Raw genomic sequence first — 20,168 nt, forward strand, 5'->3', positions numbered from 1 at the left:
GTAAATAGTAAGTGAAAACAAAAGAAAAGCACAAAGTGTAAGTTATGCAGTTAAATAGCACAAGTATCCTAATTTCAGGTTTAAACGATTATGAAGATTAGAGTGTGCAAATCACTGTGGTAACTCGCTGGGTAAAGAAAAACTTAAACCAAATGGATGAACTTATGTGAATAAATTAATAAACATATTCAACATGAGTGTTCGGATCACTGCTGAAGACCGCTTGAATATTGATTAAAACGTTGTTCAAATGTAAATTAATAGATTCTACAGATCACTTATGAAGACAAAAGGCAGTGAGACAATTGAGCATGTGTGCGAATCACAGTAAAGATCCGCAGATTTTCCCTTAAGTGGGGCTGTACTTGAGCAGGAGTGTGAGTTGAATAAACACCAAATTGTAATTAGGTTGAGTGTGCGGATCACTGTTCCGCTTACGACGTATAAAAACAAAATCAGTGAGACATTTTAAATCGTGTGCGATTTACAGCAGAGATCCGCAGACTTTGTCTTAACTAAAGCTGCATTTGACGAACAGAAATTCTGTACGCAGATAGAGGTTCCGTTGCTTGGCAACGTCGAGAAGGCTTGTCGCGTGAGCGCAGACGTCACGTCACAATGGAGCTGACGCGAAAGTCAGGCAACAGGGATAGCTTCGCGCCTGCGCAGAGGTTTCCGAGTAGGCCGTAAGACGAAAGTATTAATTCCGCTTCGACGGGGAAGATCAGTCTTCCGCAAACCTCACAATCCTCGATGAAGGAAGATAGCAGCAGGTTTGATGTCGCTAGCGGGGTAGGTTTAAATTTGAATAACTTTAGATTCTTATTCAAAAATAGTTCGTCTGGGCTTACAACAGGTTGAAAGTAAATGCGGGGAGATAAAAAGTCAACAATAGTCTTACCGCATCACATTACTTCGGATCATAAACTTGTACCGTGATGATAGATGATGTGAACGATGATGTTGATCCGATGTCGAGTAGAAAGAAGCAGAGTCGCTTGAAATTTGCAGATTTGCGCGTAGGGTTCGTTTGATGGCTGTGTAGCTCAGGAATCGTCGCCAATAAAATTGTAGTAATAAACTGGAAGATAACCCATGGAAATGGAACAGTGAGAATATAACACTCTGATCATAACGTAAGCTCCAGAGCATGGAGAAACAGACAGGCAGAAGCCACATGAAGGCTCGGCTCGTTATGGGCTCGAGGTCCCAACAGGCCCTCAGCAGAGCCACATCCAGGCTTCAGACTGCCACTTCTAGATTATTCAAAACTTGAGTGTAATTATATAGGGAAGTGTACTGTTTTTTATGATAATTGGCCAGACAGTAGCATAGCTCAGATAGCTCAGTAAATGTAGTACTCTGGTGTGAGGCCTGTCTATAACCTGCAAGTTCCTGACTTGAGTCTCAGCCAGGCAGACCCAGCCTGACTTTCTTCTGATGGTTGGTAAATAAGTACACTGGAGTTTAACATTACCATGTGCACTTTTTTAGCACTAGAAAACTGACGTAATGCAGTACATAGAGTGATATCGAACAATATTTATTTATTTTTTTTTTTTTTGAAAACCTTTATTGACAGTTCAATAAGAACAAGTATGGGCCTACAACCCCCCAGGGCCGGCCGCTAAGCAATCAGAGCAATAACGACAAGTATAAACACAGGCAGCACTTCGGGGAGCAAAATCGTACTGCTAATACTGTGAACAGCGTAAGTAGGGCACCAGGAGAAAGAGGTTTTCATTTTATGATGAAACAAAGCAGAAGGATCAGGTGACAAGCAATTTTAAAACAACGATCACGGATATGCAGAGTAATGAACGTTAGCGATTTACAGCAATCTATTCGGTCAATGGCGCAAACACAAGAACATCAGGATGGGGAAAAACATAGTATACAGTTGCGCCCGCAGTCCCCCGCCAGAACTCCCCAAGAACACCCCGGAAGTTGTGAACACATGGAACGGCAACGAGGCATAGCAAAAGGAGGTGTATCACGCTGATCCCAGAAAAAGAAAAACAAAAAGAATCAGAGAAGAAAAAGGAGGCCATGGAAAAAAAGATGAAAGAATACAGAATCCCCTCCCCCAACCCCCCACCCTGCACCTCTGCAGATGAGTACGGCCCCCCCCCCCCAGCAGTGTGCCTGTCGCCCTGGAACCAGACCCGAAATGTAGGAGAATAGGGAAAAAGAAGTAGGAAAGGACCCCCACCAGACGGGGGGGTAGAGAAAGTATTTATAAACTGGAGGAGGGCCTTCATAACAGACCCCCGGCTTCTCCCTCCCGCACGGTAAGGTTCCCCTAAAGTGAACAAGGAACAGCACAAAAACAATCTTCTCAAACCACGATGGGGAGCATTATGCACCTATTGTGCCAGTAGCCATGTCAGGAGAGCACACTACCCCAAGCCCGCCCGTCCACTAGGCGACCACCCCCGAGGGGCCAGCCTCATCCCTGACCACTCTGTGGAATTCTGCCCATGCCAACCCCTCGACCCAGCACCATACCCAATGTTCCTAGGCAGAGGAATGTCCAACAACGACAGAGAAGCGACGCACACAGGCGGGGTGGAAGTCTCTGAGCATCAACACAGTCCGCCGCGTGAGGAAACAGGCTTCCCAGTGCTGCCCCAGGATCTGCACTGCACGCAAGGTTCAGGAAGGCAGAAGCAGCCAAAGCAGACATTAGTTGCTGGAGTTGTCTCTGGGTCGCAGGAGGGCATGCACGGGACGAGGCCACCACATCCCACTCAGGTCCAACGCCTCCGGGACAGATCAGGCCCTCAGAAGGTCGAACACACTGTAGCACACTGGCCGGGGCGTCCAGTCGTGTACTAACCTCAGGGGTGGCCGCCACAGCGTCCTCCTGCGCGCAGTGTGGGTAGACTCTGTGTTCGTGCGGACAGGCGGGCCGCCACTGCCCCAACTCCGACGCCACACCATCGAGCTTACTCCCCAAGATCACGAAACCATGAACCAAGGAGGAGTGAAGAGTACCAAGAGCCTCGAGGAGGTCGCCGTACCCCAGCTCAGCTCTCTGTGATCTCGCCGCCACACTCCCAACAATCGTACGCTCACAGGCCCGCTGCGGCCCAGCGGACAGGATGGTAGGCTTCATCGACCCAAGATGGCCGCCAAGTATGCCCGACCCTCACCGGGGCCGGGACCCCGGGACAAGCGTCGCGATGTCCACGTCGCGGGTGACCGGGTTCCGGGGGCAGGCAAAAAACTATCCGTGGTCACGGGCAACAGTCGTCCCCACCACGGACCAGCTCCCGTAGAAATCCGGGGGCGGCCCGCAATGGTCGGGGCAGGATACGGACGGCGGCCGGGCAGCTCACCAGCAAGGCAGGGGCAGTCGCCGGAGGATCTAAGATTTGCACCCCCGGTCATGCACTCGGTCAGCTACACTGGGCAGTAGAAGTGACCACGCTGAAATGTAGGCCGAGTTTGGCACCGCTCCGGTGGGCCGACTCCACCCAGTCACCACCGGCCGCTGTTGTCGCACTGCCACCCGGCCACGGCGTCCACTCGATGTCCCGGCTCCAGGGCCGCACAGGCCGCAATGTTCAGATGCAGTTTTCTCCGGCGATAGCACGGCTAGAAACCTCGGAGTCACACAGTCGGGAGCCCCCCTCCTTCAGAAACACGACCACGTAGCACAGGTTGAGGATCTCAGGCAGGATATCCGTGCGGGATGCGGAAGTTCACGGAGCCGGGAGTCTACGCTGCCGTCCCGGTCGCCATCTTGGCTCCTCCCCCGATATCGAACAATATTAACATTATATTCATTCAATAAAATATATATATTAAGGAGCACATAAACTTACTGTGGTTCCAACAGAAAGCTGTCCCCGTTCTATAAAGCGGTGACTTTTCTGGTTTACATTTGGCTTAAATGTATTTGAATAATCATATCACTGTACAAATGTTGCACTATAATTCAGTACCTCCAGTACTAACGCCTGACACACTTCGGGTCACTACATCACCTCATGTATGCTAAATATTGTGTGTTCAGGTCCTAAATAATATTTGTTAACCAGATCGTTAATTCAGTTAGTTCAACTGAATTTAACAAATACTACAGATCCTAGAAGGCAGTGATGTTTATATGAAAGGTGCTGTTTTTTAACCAGAAAAATCCCATCCCTTCCTCTTGGTGGTGGCCCACGGCACTTGATCCTGCTCCCTCTCCTGTTCACTCTGCTCGTAACCTGGGATTTCAGTTTGACGACTCCCTCTCATGCAAAACTCAGGTCAATAAAGTGACCTCTGCCTGCTTCCTGAAGTTGCGCATGATTAAAAAGATACTTCCCTATCTCCCTCTGGACTCCCGCCGTACAGTTACCCATGCCCTCATCACGTCTCACCTGGACTATGCCAACAGCCTTTATGCTGGTGCCCCCCAATATCTGATAGACCGGCTTCAGATTGTCCAGAATGCGGCGGCCAGATTGATTGGTAATATCCCCTACCGTCAATCAGTCTCCGCTTATCGTAAGGAACTTCACTGGCTACCGGTGGCTTGCCGTATCCAGTTCAAGATCCTTACCCTCGCCTACCGAGCCATCAACGGCCTCGGACCCAACTACTTGAAAAAACGTGTCTCAATATCCCGTTCCATCAGATCCCTGAGATCCAATGACCTCCGCCTTCTGATCTCTCCCCGTTTTAGACTCACTAGAATGGGTGGCAGAGGGTTCAGTGTTATCGCGGCAAAATTGTGGAACGCTCTGCCAATCGATCTTAGATTCTGTCCTTCTGAATCCATCTTCCGGGCCAGACTCAAAACCTGGCTCTTTTCTGGACTCTGATTCTTATCCTGCTGTTTCCCTCCCTGCCCTTTTCTCCTCACCTGGAGGTTCAGGTTCTAGCGCCGGGACACCCCCTCGGGGGTAGCTGTGCGCTCTACAAACTACATAAATAAATAATAAATAAATAAAAATACAGCAACGGTGTTTGGAGTGATCTTATGTTTCTTTGTCTACAGTAGTCTGCCCACAATATTTGTACCTGCTTCAATGTTCTATGTAAAAATTATGTTTGATCGTTAGGGTTTTTTCAATTCCGCTTATTTTCATCTCACGGATTCAAAATTAAGTGAACGTATTTTAATGCCATTTTGCATTTTTTGCAGTAGCGCAGTTCATAGAAGGAAACTTGCCACACAAATTAATACGTAATAAAGACTGGTGTTTACATTTCTCTGCAGTTACGAAGGGTGCCTTGGAATAAATTGTTGTACTGTGGAATAAAGAATCTACTAATCCAATCAAATATTGATGGAATATTTCAGTCAATCAGCACATTGATATAATTAGACAGGCTGTGACAGCGCATATCTGACACCAAAAATGGGTTAATTTCTTAACTGCACAATTAATGAAAACAAACAGTACATTTTACATTAACAGAATGGGAAAGCTAAGGTCCTAACACTTGCTTACTTCTCTTACTGCTACAATCTCAGAGCCTCCTATTCCATACCAGAGTTTCTTCTATTTTTTTAACAGTTTCCTATTGACAGAAGCACTAGACTTGTTCAACATATAGAAAATGTAATGAATAATTTCACTTCATATTTATATAACCTATTCTAAAAATTCCAAAGCATTGAACATGTTTTTAAAAAGATGTTAAATGTATTTGTTCTTAATGCAAATCATTTTCAATTACAGCGACATATTGCATTTTTTCAACCAGATGGTAGAAGTTAGAGGAGTTTCAAGCTTTTCAAGTTTTTTATTGATTCATTTAGACCTCTCCTGAGGTCAACAATTAGAATAAATATGGAAAAATACATTGATCTAAAATGTTATAACAATAAGTTCAATTGCTTCTCTAAAACATTGATAAAAAGGATTTTAAAAATGTATACAGATGATAACAAATTCATTTGGGGATAAAGTGATTAAAGCGGAAAAATCCTTGACGGTAGATAAACTATATCTAAAACATATAGGTTTTAATAAAACAAAGTCAAGTTTCTACTAAAACTTTATTCGGGAAGATATATAGTACATGCGGTAAAGCTTGTTCTCCTCCACTACAGAGCTTACATAATCCTGTTTTGTCGCTTGTTATTTTCCAATGCTTAGTATAGCTTTCTAAAGACCTAGGGGCATATGTATCAACATCACCATTTGCGATTCTCAAATAGCGATTTTTAAAGAATCGCTATTTGAGAATTGCAAAACGGGATTTATGTAAAAAATTGCAAACTTTTTGCGATTTCTTAAAATTCCTTAATTGCGATTAGCAAATTGCGAAAACGCAATTAAGGAATACCTGCCCATTCATTTCTATGGGCCAGGAGACCCATAGGAATGAATGGGAAGTAATTCTCAAATAGCGAATTGCAATTTGCTAATCGCAATTTGAGAATAATTTCAAAGGTGCAAGGGTGTCATGATGACACCCTGATGCACCCCTGAAATGAGCATGTGTGTGCATATGGCGCACATACATGCCCTAAGGGCATGTATGAGCGCCACGTGGCACTTTGTAAAATTCAAAAAAGTGCTTTTTGAAAGGAAATCGCAAATTACCACCAATTGGAAGTTGGTGGTAATTTGCGATTTCTTTTTTTTTTTTTTTTTTTTTTTTTGAAACCGTTTATTGCATTTTGAAAAAGTTACAGGTATGGGCCTACAACCACCCGGCCGGCCGCTAGAGTGACAAAAGCATATGACATACATACAGTAAGAGTCTCTTGGCGGTGCAGATTGGTAAAGCAGGAGACATCAATAGCGCAGGCCGCATAACTCCAAGCCCACAATACGGTTTCCTTTTATCAAAACAGAACAACACAAAAAACCACACCCGCAAGGCAACCCGCAATCCAAAGTGACGGCACGTGCTCCGTAGGTGGGGGATCCCAACCAGCAGCAAAACTCTGAAGAGGGGAATGGGAGTAGATCAGGGACTGGGGAACCACGTGCCCACGGCTGAGGGAGGGGGGTCGGCTAGGGGGACGGAGCTGGCGAGGCAGCCGGTAGCGGTGGCGGCTCACAAATACCCCCGCGGTAGGCGTTCCAGGGGCCCCAGATTTTCACCCACGCCCCAGGCTTACCCCTCGCCACATACACTACCTTTTCACGAAACATACACCAATCCATATGTTCTTTCCAGGCCAACACCGCCGGGGGCCTCTGGGATCCCCACAATTGGGCAATGTCACGCTTAGCTATCATGTATCCCAGAGTAACCCACCGCGTCTGCGGGACCGAATAGTCATTTGGTTCCCACACATTCAGCAAGCATCTCCTCGCTTCAGGCAACAGCGCGACACGCGTAACCACACGCAGAACCTCATGCACACCACGCCAGAATCGCTCCACCTTTGGGCACTCCCACAGTATATGCATGAAAGTTGCCAAAGCACCACAGCCACGCTTACACAATCCGTCACCAGCAAAGCCCATACGTAGAAGCCTTGGCCCCGTCACGTAAACCCGGTGAAGGATCTTAAGCTGGACGAAGCGAAGGCGAGCCGGGATGGCCACCTCCTTCGGAGAGGCCACCGCGGAAATCCAATCCTCGTCGTCCAGTTCCAGCCCGTCGGCAACCCAGGCCTCGCGGAGACTAATCAGCAGGCACGATCTGTCGTTGATCAGTTTTTTATATATAAGGGAGATTGTGCTGTCAGGAACATGGCCATCCAGCACTCTGTCCTCCAGGGGGGAAGACTCCGGGATGGACGCGACATCCGGAAAGACGGAGCCCAGCGCGTGGCGGACTTGTAGGTACCGAAAGTACTCACTGCCTTGCAGCTGAAACTCCGTCTGCAGCGTCTCAAAAGTTTTGAATCCCCCCCTCGTCCAGAGATCTCCCACCGTGCTGATTCCGATCGTGTCCCACTTCTCGAAGCCCTTCGATGTCCACAGGGAGCCCAACCTCTCAGACGCATATAGCGGTGACGCCCGGGTCAAACGGTCCTTCCACCCCATAGCTGCATTAGCCGCGTGCCAGACACGCACCATGACACGCGTCGGTCCCGTCAGACGGGAGTCGGGCGCGCCAGAGTAGAGCGCTCGATTGTAATCGCCACCGGGCAGGAGCATCTTGTCCATTTCAAATGCCGGGTTCAAGGCGGGCCCGTAAAGGCCATGATTAATTGCAGCTAGTTGGGAGGCCCAGTAATACCGTTTAATGTCCGGGAGGGCGACCCCCCCATCGTACCACGGGAGCGTCAATTTAGCCAGAGCAATGCGCGGCCTCCCGTCCCAGAACAGGCGCCGCTGGAGGCTCTCCACCTCACGGAAGTAGCGCGCCGGAACCAAGTCCATAGTGTTCTGGAGGGCGTACAGAAAGCGCGGCAAGGACATCATCTTAAACAAGGCCGCTCGGCCAAGCGGCGAAAGCGGAAGACGCCGCCAACGCGCAACGTCCTCCTTCAAGCGCTGGAGGGGGGGTAGCAAGTTCCGCTCATAGCGGGCCTCCGGGTCTAGAGTAATATATATACCCAGGTACCGGAACCCCTGGGAGGCAATCTGGATCGGGCAGTCCCGTGGTAGGGCCGGAGCCTCCCCGGAAAGCACATATACGCAGGATTTCGCCCAGTTGATGACGAGGCCTGAGTTACGACCGAAGGAGCGCAAAACATCAACCAGGACAATCAGCGATTTATGCGGGGAGGCGAGATACAAAAGGATATCATCGGCGTAGAGGGACACGCGGTCCTCATGCTCGGGGGTCCAGCGGAGACCACGGATAGAAGGGTGCCACCGTAGCCACTCCGCCAAGGGCTCCAAGGCCAGTGCAAACAGGAGCGGCGACAAGGGGCAACCCTGACGCGTGCCCCGCCCCAGCGCGAATGGGGCCGAGACTCGCCCATTCACCACCACCTGCGCCAATGGGCCCGAATACAACAATTTGACCCAGCTAATGAATCCCGGTCCAAATCCAAATTTAATTTGCGATTTCTTAAGGATAATTCGCACAACTTGGGTGCTTTTTACATATCATTTAAGAAATCGCAATTTGCGATTTCTTAAATGCTTACGCAAAATTAAGAAATTGCTAAATTAGCAATTCCTTATTTTGCGATGGGATTTGGCTCATACATCCCGATTATCGATTTTTTAATCGCAAACGCTGTTATTTTGCGAATCGCAGCGTTTGCGATTAAAACATCGTTTGATACATATGCCCCAAGATCCCTAAATGAAGCATGATGATACATCATTAAACGTTATGTTCGAGAGTAAATCTCAAATACTGCTGATATCTCTTGTACTCAAGGGAAGCTGTATAGAACCTACAATGGAATCGTTGAGAGCAGTGAGCTGAGTCAAGGTCGAAGCAGTGTCATATTTGGAGACATCAAGGCCTTTTCTCTCACATGATGAGAGACCTTGGTATCCCCATATATTTGGAAAAAACAATTACCCATACTCCATAGAAAGCTATTTCAAATCAACTGCACTACGTAAAAAAAAATGTTTTTCGTTGAGGAACCATAGTGTTTGTCCAAAACTTACTCATATACCCAAAGATTCCAAACTTGTATTTTGTTCATAAGCAGGCATAAGCAGCAAACGTGCAGCAAGCTACCCACATTGTCATTGTGAAATTATGTGCATCTGACTGAAATCTCGTTTCATCTTACAGAATTTCTCCTCAATATAATACAGCTTCCACATGCTGAATGATTGCATGTGTCTCAAGCTGGGCCCTACGTTTACTGTATACGTCAGCATGCAAAATGTATCCTCTCAGTCAGATATCTGATTTGCCCAGCATTCATTATAATTTCAGAAAAAGAATCATCTTTGTGACAGATTAATGACCAGTAGTACATCCAGAGGTTTTAAATACAATCTCCTTGGTACTACGTATCTCTTTGTACAGATATAATGTAACCCTATTCAGATTGCAAGTATTGTTACTACCCAATGGTGTCCATAGAAAATATCATTAACCTCAAAATGGAAGCAATTTCAAACTGACCTGTGCAAGAATTTATAATTACCACAAATCAACTCAGATATTGGACTATTAGCTTTAGTTAAAAAAAGAAGAACATTTGAATATTGGTGATGATTTTGTAGTAAAGAAAGAAATAAAGGAAGGATTTACCCAGAAGGCAAGTTCACTTACTAATAAATTTGGACTTTAACAGACAATAAAAGAATGTTAATGCACCACAGAAAAGTAATATGTGAATGAATCTAGAACAGACACATTCACTGACATGGTTTAGGCTAAGGGCCCAATTTATATATTGGCGGACCGCCAGTTTCTCCGCCAGGGCGATGAAGTCATTTACTCCATCCCCCTGACAAAGGTGCCACCCAGCAGATTTAGACATGTCCATTTGCCTAGCGGACAATTCAAGTATTGGCAGGAACCGCTGTGATGGCATTTCTGTCAATGCATTGTAAGTTTGAGAGATGGCTCAATTAACATGACGAAGCCGTACAGCAAACTTGCAATGTTTTTTTATTTTCAAAAAGAAAATCCCAAAGTGGGATTTTCTTTTTGGAAAAAAAATGCCCCTTTCGGCATGGGAGTTTCCTCCCATGGCGAGGGGGTCATTTAGCACATTTCAATGCCCCTTTTCACTAGTCACTTCCTGGCAGTGACAGGCATTGAAAATCGTCTGTATGTCCACCTATCTAAAGTAGGTGGGCAGACATACAGCCAAATCTCTGACAACCCTTATTCCATTGGGCCGTCAGAGGAGTTTGATCACAGCAGAGATGGAGTAGTCTCTGCCATCGTCAAACCTATTGTCTGCCCGATTCTAAATTGGACGGCGGACCCTCAAGTTGGTGGCGGAGGGAACTCACCAACATTTAAATCAGGCCTTAAGATCTCTTAGACATATATTTCAGAATTAAATAAAAAGCAATATCACTAAACACAATTTTCTAATTCATCATCAGTAAGTGAATGGAAAGTAAGAAAATAAAGATAATTATACTACATTACTGCAGTCATGTACACATATCACTAACTACAGCAATGTCGCTAGCAGACAAATTCACAGGTCAATGATACCCATTTTATACCACTATATTCTTGAAATGATCTTTCCCAAATTTTTCAAGGAATTAACACACCAGCTAGTTTACTGACAGAAGGAATGGTTGACAAGGGTGGTAATACAGCAAGGGTTGTTTCAGTAGAACTGCATGTTGGCTATTGGACAAGACTGCTAGTGACAATGGAATTTATTGCATGCATTTAGTATAAACCTTTTCATAATGTTAATTAATAAAAAAACATTTTGTACTTAAAATAGTGCAGTCATGTCTTGAATTCCAGCATTTAGGAGTAAGCTTAGGAGGTATGATTTTGTCTTATAGTATTATATGATAAGCTAAAATAATTATTTTTGGAATAAAGAATAGAGAAAGATGTGTGTACCAAATATGGCATTGTTTTAAAAGGTTATTACTTTCAGCTATAGTAAACTTTATGGTTTATTGATTCTATTGTTCTTATTTCTTTGTTTTTTTTAACAGATAATTGCAAACCATCACATGCAATCTATTTCTTTTGCCTCTGGAGGTGATCCGGTAAGATCTTACTTGCATGTTTTTATTATCACTCTGACATTCTGCATGAAATTATAGCAGACGTGAATCCCTTGGTTTGAAATGTCATGATAGATTGGTTAGATAGGTTAGAGTCGTCATCAGTATTTGTACCATCCCACTGTCCATGGACACACCAGTCAATGACTCTACAAAACATGTCCTTGACGCCGTTTTGGGTCTTGTTTATGAATTGTCCGGAGCAATATCTCATGATGTGAGCAGTACCATATTAGGCAACTAAGAATGGTCCAGTGTTTCTTGACCTAAAATTACCCGGTAGAGAAACTTTGTCCACAGTTTCACCAGGTAGGGGTGTGCATCTGGTAAAACCGCAGGTAAAGAGGGGAAGGAAGGAAAGAGGAAAATTAGGCTTATGAACTCACTGATCTGTCAAATAATCTGAAGTATAATTGTCTAAACAAAAGTCTTACCAAATTTGCCATTACAAGATTATACTTCAACAGATAACGTACTCTTCATATGTCTAAGAATAGATGCTCTAACCACCTTAAATTCCCTTCAAGAGCAGCAGACTTGCTGGCTTGCTCAGTCCTGCACTGGTTTCTAGGTCATTGAAGATAACCAATCTTTTCTCTGGCATTAGATTCATGTTTAGAGTCCTGTTTATTCTAAAAAAACAATAGTTCCCATAATCTCACCACTTTTGAACACTTTACTAACAGTTGTTGGTACTCAATCTTTTGCTGCAAGACAAACAGCACTTGGGCAAGATTAACCTATTGTCAGAATCAGGGTCTCTTGTATAGTTTAGCAATTACAATCAGTGCTCCTAAAATAAATATTCAGTTCCTCATGCCTGTTCCTTTAGCTATTTCAACCCTATTTATATACATTGATGTTAAAGGAACAATTGAATGATGAGGTCTTCAATTTTGAGCTCTTCCTGCACAGCACATTGAATATAAAATAGGACTATCAGTCAATCAATCAAATTCAGACTTATTCTATTTTCATAAAAACCATAAAAGTGTTCAGTTCAATATAATGCCCATTCAAATACATCATTATAATAAAATCAATTCAATACAAAACACACGACAGACCATTACTGAACAACCAGTGTATTCCTTATACGCATATTTGAGCTGACAAAATGGTGAAAATCACAGCAGAAGCCAATTGTTGTAAGAACAATAAGGCAGGAAGACATTGTTTGAAATTCAGTTCACAAAGAATAGTCAGTATAAAATGTCTCCGCAGGGTACCATAATATTTGCAGAAAGGGATGATGTACAAGGTGCCTAGTGTAGATAAATTGTCACGGGCAAATATTCAAAACATCCAACCAATCATCAATTGCTGGAGTGCAACTAGGTAGTGGAAGATGTCTAGTCTGAAACGAGTTAGCACAAATCTGTGCAGAGGATTCAGTACAAGGCTAAGATAAGGTTGCACACCATTTGCTACAAGAAGCAGCTGGTTTGTGATAACCATGAGTTTCATCATTTCCTGAGTCAGCCTTTGATCTTCAAGTAAATGTAAACAATGTTTATTAAGATCGTTTCAATTGACATTATGTGATACTTCAGGAGTGGTAAAATATTCTACATGGCAAATGTCTGATAAAAACTGCTTAACAAATTTAAACCAGGGTACGAGATGTAAATCGGTCATCCTACGACAATCATTAATTAGCAATTGATTTAAAACCATAAATTCAGAAGTCTATACCTTGTGCCAAAGTAGAATTGGCTGAATTTTAATCAGGTCAGATAGAAACATAGCCCCCCCAGTTCAGAATGAAATACAAATGTGGAACAGTTTTTTGGAGCTGACAAAAGATTCTTTAGAAAGACATTCTCAGCCGTCTGAAGACGATTAACATTGGAATTGCCCCAAATGCTAGCCCCATACACAGCAACAGGAACACGTTTTGCATTGTATACAGTGAGCATCTCCCTCGCTGGTTCGTTGCCTAATTTAGTAGCGAAATTGAAAAGAGTGGTTACAGATTTGATAAAATGCAACTTCCTGTTATTCAAAACTGGGGACCATTTATCGTGTTCATTGAATGAAACACCCAGGTATGAAAATGTGGGGGTAAAACTTAATGGGGTGCTCCCGGCCATGGCATTCTGGCACTTCCTAGTTTTTACCCCGCAGTTCATGACAACGTTCTTGCTTCTACTGACAATCAAGCCACACTCGGACATGTAGTTGAAAAAGCAGGTGAGTAGCCTCTGTAAGCCTAGGGGAGTAAGTGACATGAGGACGGCATCATCAGCGTAAAGCTGTGTCCAAATTTCCAACAGTTGGCTCTGAAGGATACATTCAAAGGCACTCTACAAGTGAACAAAAGCTAGATGCAGCTGGCCTTTTTTCATTAGAGTATATTTAGCAATAATCGTTCCCAGCCCTCTGCGAAAATATACTGGAGGTCTGAAAGAATATGGGAACCTTCAGCCCATTCTTCAAGTCAACTCAGTACAATTTTCCCTGTAACTTTCAACAGTGAATCAAGTAGGGATTTGAGGCGGTAACAGGCAGGGTTGGAACGATCCAGACAGACTGACCAGATCAGAGATAAATAGGCCTTAAACACATCCATGGAACACCATCTGGGCCAGAAGCTTTAACACCCTTGCTGCCCATTATTGCTGTGGTGATTTCATCAAGGATAAAAGATAGATTGCTAAAGCCTGGAGGTATCACTGGATTTGAGTCCTGAATATGCATTCTAGTTATGGAATACATCTCAGAGAAGTGGGCAACTCAGTCAGACTAATTAATTGTCATCTCTATCTCGGGCACTGTCATCCTTTCATAAGGGACCAAAAATTACCTGCCAAAAAGCTGACATGTCCTTGACCAAATTGGCTCCAATCAAAGTTTCCCACGCCAAATGCTTTAACTCCTTCTTCCTCATCTTGAGCGCTAACCTATACTCATGCCTACACCTACTCACTTCTGCAGGGCTGCGTGGAGACTTATGGAGAGCTTTGATTATGAGCTTGTGGGCTAGCGTACAATTGCTACTAAACAATCCTGGTCTAGAGGAGTTAGATTTGGGCGTAATTTTAGTTAAAGCTTGTTTAATACCACTGATGATCTCGATACAACCCAGCTTAACCTCCTCATCAATGGTTGAGTCATCTAAATCGATGTCAGAGACACCCCTCTAAGTGGTGATCAGTTTTTCAAGGAGAGTATCCGGATTGACACATGACCAGCATAACGAGGTGCTGCTTCGGGTTGTTAACAAAGCATTATCAAGAGAGCACACAACCAGATTACTTTTTAAACCGCATATCCGTTTAACTTTTAAGCTTTGGAAAAAAAGATCACTCATAATAGTAGGGGGAGTGGTAAAGTCACATTATAGTGTTCCAAGGTTCCAAAGTTGTGTGAGCCAAGAATGTAGTCAATAACAGTATTTTGGCCGCGACCATTGAAGGTGAGGTGGAATGAAAGGGGACTGGTGGAATATACAATTTTATGGCAAAGACAAGGTCAAACGTGATCAATAAATCAATCAGTGAGTTTCGTTCCATGTGCTCTGTGACTAAAGTGGGTATGGTCGTTGTCATTAATGTGCACCAAGCCACAATGGCATAAACTGATGTTAAAGTCACCTCCCCAAAATAAGAAGCGTTCCTTCCCTTCGATACAACATAACTTATCCAAATCATTTTCAAGTTGAGCTAGCACGATAGTGACATCAGATGGCAAAGCTTTATTGTACAAAATAACAATTATAAAGTTTCTGTAGTGCAAAATTTCCCAAACAATAATTAAATATTAAGGTGAGTACGACTCTGTCTTGAACGTAGGGTAAGGCAATGTGTTTGAAACAAAGATAGCCAACCTGCCCTTCGGTCTACCAGTGTTAGATGGGAGAGCGGGTGGGTGGAATGTCTTGACACCACTGATGTGGATAGGTTTGATGGCTCAAGTCTCCTGGAAAGAAAATGAAATTCCTGAATAAGCTCAGCCCAGGGAATAAGCGGCAACTTGGAATGTAGACCTGCCACGTTTCAGAATAAAAACCTACAGAATGGAAGAGGTCCATGGTTCACATGCAAAGGGCCTGGCTGGGTGTGACAAACCACACTGGGAAGGATAGAAATTAAATGAAGAGGGGAATCAGGCACAGCCTAGGAATCCGTCATCATGGAAGAGAGTGACCCGGGGCTCGTGGACATGAATCAACCAAGGGATAAGTCTTCATCTTATTAATTGACAGTTGATCAATATCGTTCAACTCAGCTAAGAATCCAACCATTTTTTAATCTTCAAAGAGGGCCTTGGTTGAACCAGTTTTACTACCCACCTAGTGAATGGCTTTGTTCTTTAGACTTTACTAGGACTCAGAGTCATGTTGAGAGAGAGTCTGTTCGTTCCACAAAATAACGTACGGTGTGACCTCAAGGGGAGGTTCGGCACTGGCGACAGGCCTCCTGTTGTAGGTGCAATGGGAAGTGTTTTGGGGCTGTCAGATTGCACAGTTGAAAAGGGAGTTGCCAGAGGTAAATTGGTGACTCGGGCAGTGACTGGGACAGTTGCAGTGATGAACTCCAATAACGGTGATCAATGTATGAGTATGTGAGGGAGCAACAGAAGAAGGGACTATAGTAATAGTCAGAGCAGGTTTAAAATGCAGGATTTCTCATCATTTGGCAAAGGTGTTTTCAACAGCAGCTAATCTAGAGAGCATTGAATCTAGTGATGATTTCAGTAGAGCTCCCATAGATTGTTCAGATCTAAGTAAACAATTGATGTCCTCTGAATTTTCCACGGAGTTAGGTTTGCCCCTTTTATGAATGGGCCTATCAGGCTTCACCACAAACGCTGTTTCAGCCTGGGCGCTGTTGTTCAGAGCTTCCGTAGAGGGGGCTGGCACTTTCTTGCACTTCACAGGAGGGGGAGAGAACGAATCAGAAGGGAAGTGGAAGAAATGTCCTCAGTGATAACCTGGACACACCCATTAGTTGCTGTACCCGTGGTGGCACCCTTAGAGCCCCCATTTTTATAGGTCGAAACAGGCAGAAGTACAACACTTACAGTGTCTCCTGGTGCTCAGTGGCATGCCCCCACTCCCGCCCTGAACGAGGTGACCTCTTTGTCAATCGAGCCCATAGCCCTTAACAGTAGGATCATTATTGATGTTATGGGCTTACCCTGGGTCTTGAGAGTGGGCAATTTTATTTGACCATGATGAAACAATGCTAAAAATAAAACCAATCCCTGAAAGTCATGTATAATTATTTTCTACAAGATGTTAAAAAGTAATAGTGCAGCTGGAGGCTGACCATTGTATAGACCATGTGCTTTGAGATGCCTAACGTTTTCAATAAAAACATTTTTTTACAAAAACAAAAAACCAAGAGCGTGGCCCAGCCCAGCCTCGTCTGGGAGTGGACAGTCCCGCTTTTGGCCCAGGCATGCACCCGGCTCATAGTGCGCAACGGTAAAGTCATTTGTGGGCGGCCCCTCCTTCTCAACTCCAAAGCACCGAGCAAAGAGAGCTGGGGGACGTAGTCCCACCCCAGGTGTCAGGAGAATGATGCAGAAACAAGTAGCTCGTCCCAATAGGACTGTCTTTTTTCTAAAAACTCACAAACATACTCTGGCTTCATGTTAAATTGTGTCATAGTTTTCAATATTTACCTTGATTTGCTAGGAGAACTGAGGATGTTTCTCTAGTGGCTTCTATGCTTAATAACATCACCTTAAATTCAATGGCAACGAAACTGAAACTCTCATTTCCTCATGCCCCATGTCCTCAAATGGCTTGATTCTAGTAAAATCCAGCAAATTCATTAATGGCAGCGTGAAACCGCTGGACTTCAATTAAGACTCTTGCATAAACGTGCTATTGCCAATAGTGTCAAACATCAACTTCATTCGATTCAGTGAACCAAATCTTTTCTCCTCCAAAATTATTTGAAAGAAGAGACACGAGCACTCATTCTGTTCAGACTCGATTAGGACAATATAATCGGTATGGGCATTCGTAAAATGTAAACTGCTCCTTGTTTCATCTCTGGGATTGCTCACTGCTGGCACATCAGCACTATACTTCATTCACTATGCTGGCTCCCTTTAGTGAAAAGGTCAATCAGGGGTGGCTGGCATTAGTCGGGGCAGGTGCGAGCGCGTAGGGGGTGAGGGGGGCTCGAGGGGGGATGGAGCGCTAAAAAAAGAGAAAAAGCAAAACTTACCTTGCAGCGCCGGGCTTGCCTCTCTGGTCCTGCTGTCCTCGTCAGGCCGAGGAACCGGAAGCAAGAAAAAGGCTCCCCTGACCAATCACAATGCTGCAATGCAGCGTTGTGATTGGTTTTGAGCGTCCTGATTCGACGCTCAACCAGGGAATGGGGGCCTGGGTTTGTTCTCCATGCAGGTTGTAATGCAGCCTGCATTGAGAACGGGAAAGTGCATTGCATGTACCATGATGCAAAGGAGCAAACTTTTCTGGGATATGATGTAGTGTCCGGCCACACCTATTTCCCTGCCTAAACTGATTTTCATTACCTCCTCTACCATTTATCACACGTTCCTAATGTTCCTTTTCGTAAAAACATGTATTCCAGCCCATTGATTACACTTCCTCCGGCCGATGCAGGAGTGTACGGCTCCAGCCAGAGTTTGGCCCGAGTGCAAAGAGGACGGCCGGGGTGCGGAGATTCCAGCCCGAATGCGGACGTAAAGATACGACTCGTAGATGACCTCTGTGAATACCAAAATTCGTAAAGTTCGACTTTTGTCTCAGATTGCATTTATGAATCGAGCCCCTAGTTAATAATCAGCAGCAGTACACTTGGTGATAGTCACATCAACACGTTGCACCTTTACAGAGAGCAACGGTCAAACAGAACCTAATAGATCACTTCTGAACTTAGCTGAAGACTCTAGATTCTAAAAGTAGGGAAACATGCTGAATTTGTTCCTGTGCAAAATGTTTGCAAACTTTCTACTATATGTTTGTTGTGAACTGGAGAAGCTCATGCACAATGAACCCCCTATTGGATATGTGTGAATGTCGCCAATGTGGGGCCTTTCTATGCTCCCCTCTTGCGTAACATAAAGTGTGCCCATGGGAGCATTGCAAAAGAGAAAGAGGACATTGCTTGTGATGTTGGGTATGGCTCTACCATGTAAACTGCCTCATTATCGGTGGCAAAGTTATATATGTATGTTTTTACATACATTTGTCTTTAATGCTGCTATATTTATTTGAAGCACATTTATATTGAAAATATTGGCAACTACAAACTATTTTCCATTTTTCAGTAGACATCCAATCAATCAAATGTACTGAATTGCCTGTTTGATGCCTGTATATTTGTTGTCAAATAAAAATGTTTTGTTTTTCATCCAATAGGATACTACAGATTATGTTGCATATGTAGCAAAGGACCCAGTAAATCGCAGAGGTAAGATCATTTCTAGGCTTGGCTATAGTATCTCCAAAATTACTCGGTGCTCATTTTGACCTGAATTCTCTATTGAAAATATCAAAGATATGGCCTGGTCTTGTGTAAATATGTTGAGAGTCAGCGCGTTGATTTAGCCTGTGACATCATGAGTTGGTTCTTTCTTTTTACTATTTTAAGAGTCTTGGGTGCACATGCATCAAGCATGTTTTTCTTCGCAAATGGGCCGATTTGCAGAATCGACCCGTTTGCAAATGCAAAAATGCTTTTCAGATGCAGCAAACCCTATTTCCTGATTCGGTAACCTGTTAGCGAATCGCAAAAGGGGTTTGCGATTCGCTATTAGGAAGGGGCGTGTTTAGGGCGTCCCTTCCTAATACCGAATCGCATTGGTATGTAGGAATGTTTTGTGACAAAAATGCGGTCGCAAAACATTCACATTTTACCACCTACTTCTAGTAGGTGGTAACCCATTTGCAAATGGGAAGGGGTTCCAAAGGGACACCTTCCCCTTTGGGAATGTTTGTTACAGCGTGTTTGTTAAGAGCAGACTGTGGTCCCACGGTCCACTGCCTAGTCTTAAAAAATGAAAAGAAAACTTTTCATTTTTGTTTTAGAAAAGTATCATAATTTCATTTGAGGAAAACGGGCTGCATTTTAAAAAAAATTGCTTTATTTAAAAGCAAACACAGACATGGTGGTCTGCTGACCCCAGCAGGCCATCATCCCTGTGATTCTTGCAATTCCTAGCAGGTCGCAAATTGAGACCTACCTCATTAATATTAATGAGGTAGGTCATTTACCATCCCCTAGGAATCGCAAAAAGTGTTCAACACACTTTCATGCATGCCGTTTTGTGACTTCCTAATTGCGAATCGCAAGGTTTTCCAATTAGGAAATCACAAAACGTTTTTTTCATGCATCTGGCCCTTAGTTCCCGATGCACAAACAATTTTAAGGCACTCGATTTATTACTACAGCCTTATGTGTGAAATACTCCTGATTTTCCATGTTTTATAGAACAAGCGATTTCTGAGGGCACTGGTGTCTTACTTTGGTGTGACTCACTCACCTGTGAATGCAGGGACAGCATGTTAACATTTTTAATAAAAACAGTCCTTGTCCCTTGAATTGGCGGGTAAGCATCCATTGACCCCATGAACCACCCTCTGCTCTCCCCAGGCCTCCCGCCTCCATTCACAAGGTGGAAGCTGTCTGATGGTGA

General features: G+C 44.2%; 1 protein-coding gene across 1 annotated transcript in view; it reads left to right on the forward strand.

The window, feature by feature from the left end:
- Nucleotides 1-20,168, forward strand: part of SHC3 (SHC adaptor protein 3) — a 440,401-nt gene that overhangs the window by 311,075 nt on the left and 109,158 nt on the right. The window contains exons 5-6 of the mRNA XM_085632814.1: nt 11,475-11,528; nt 18,892-18,943. Of these exons, the coding sequence (XP_085488940.1) occupies nt 11,475-11,528; nt 18,892-18,943 (106 nt within the window). The remainder of the gene's footprint in view (nt 1-11,474; nt 11,529-18,891; nt 18,944-20,168) is intronic.

This window comes from Triturus cristatus, chromosome 2_1 (assembly GCF_964204655.1).
Source record: "Triturus cristatus chromosome 2_1, aTriCri1.1, whole genome shotgun sequence".
Lineage (NCBI taxonomy): Eukaryota > Metazoa > Chordata > Amphibia > Caudata > Salamandridae > Triturus > Triturus cristatus.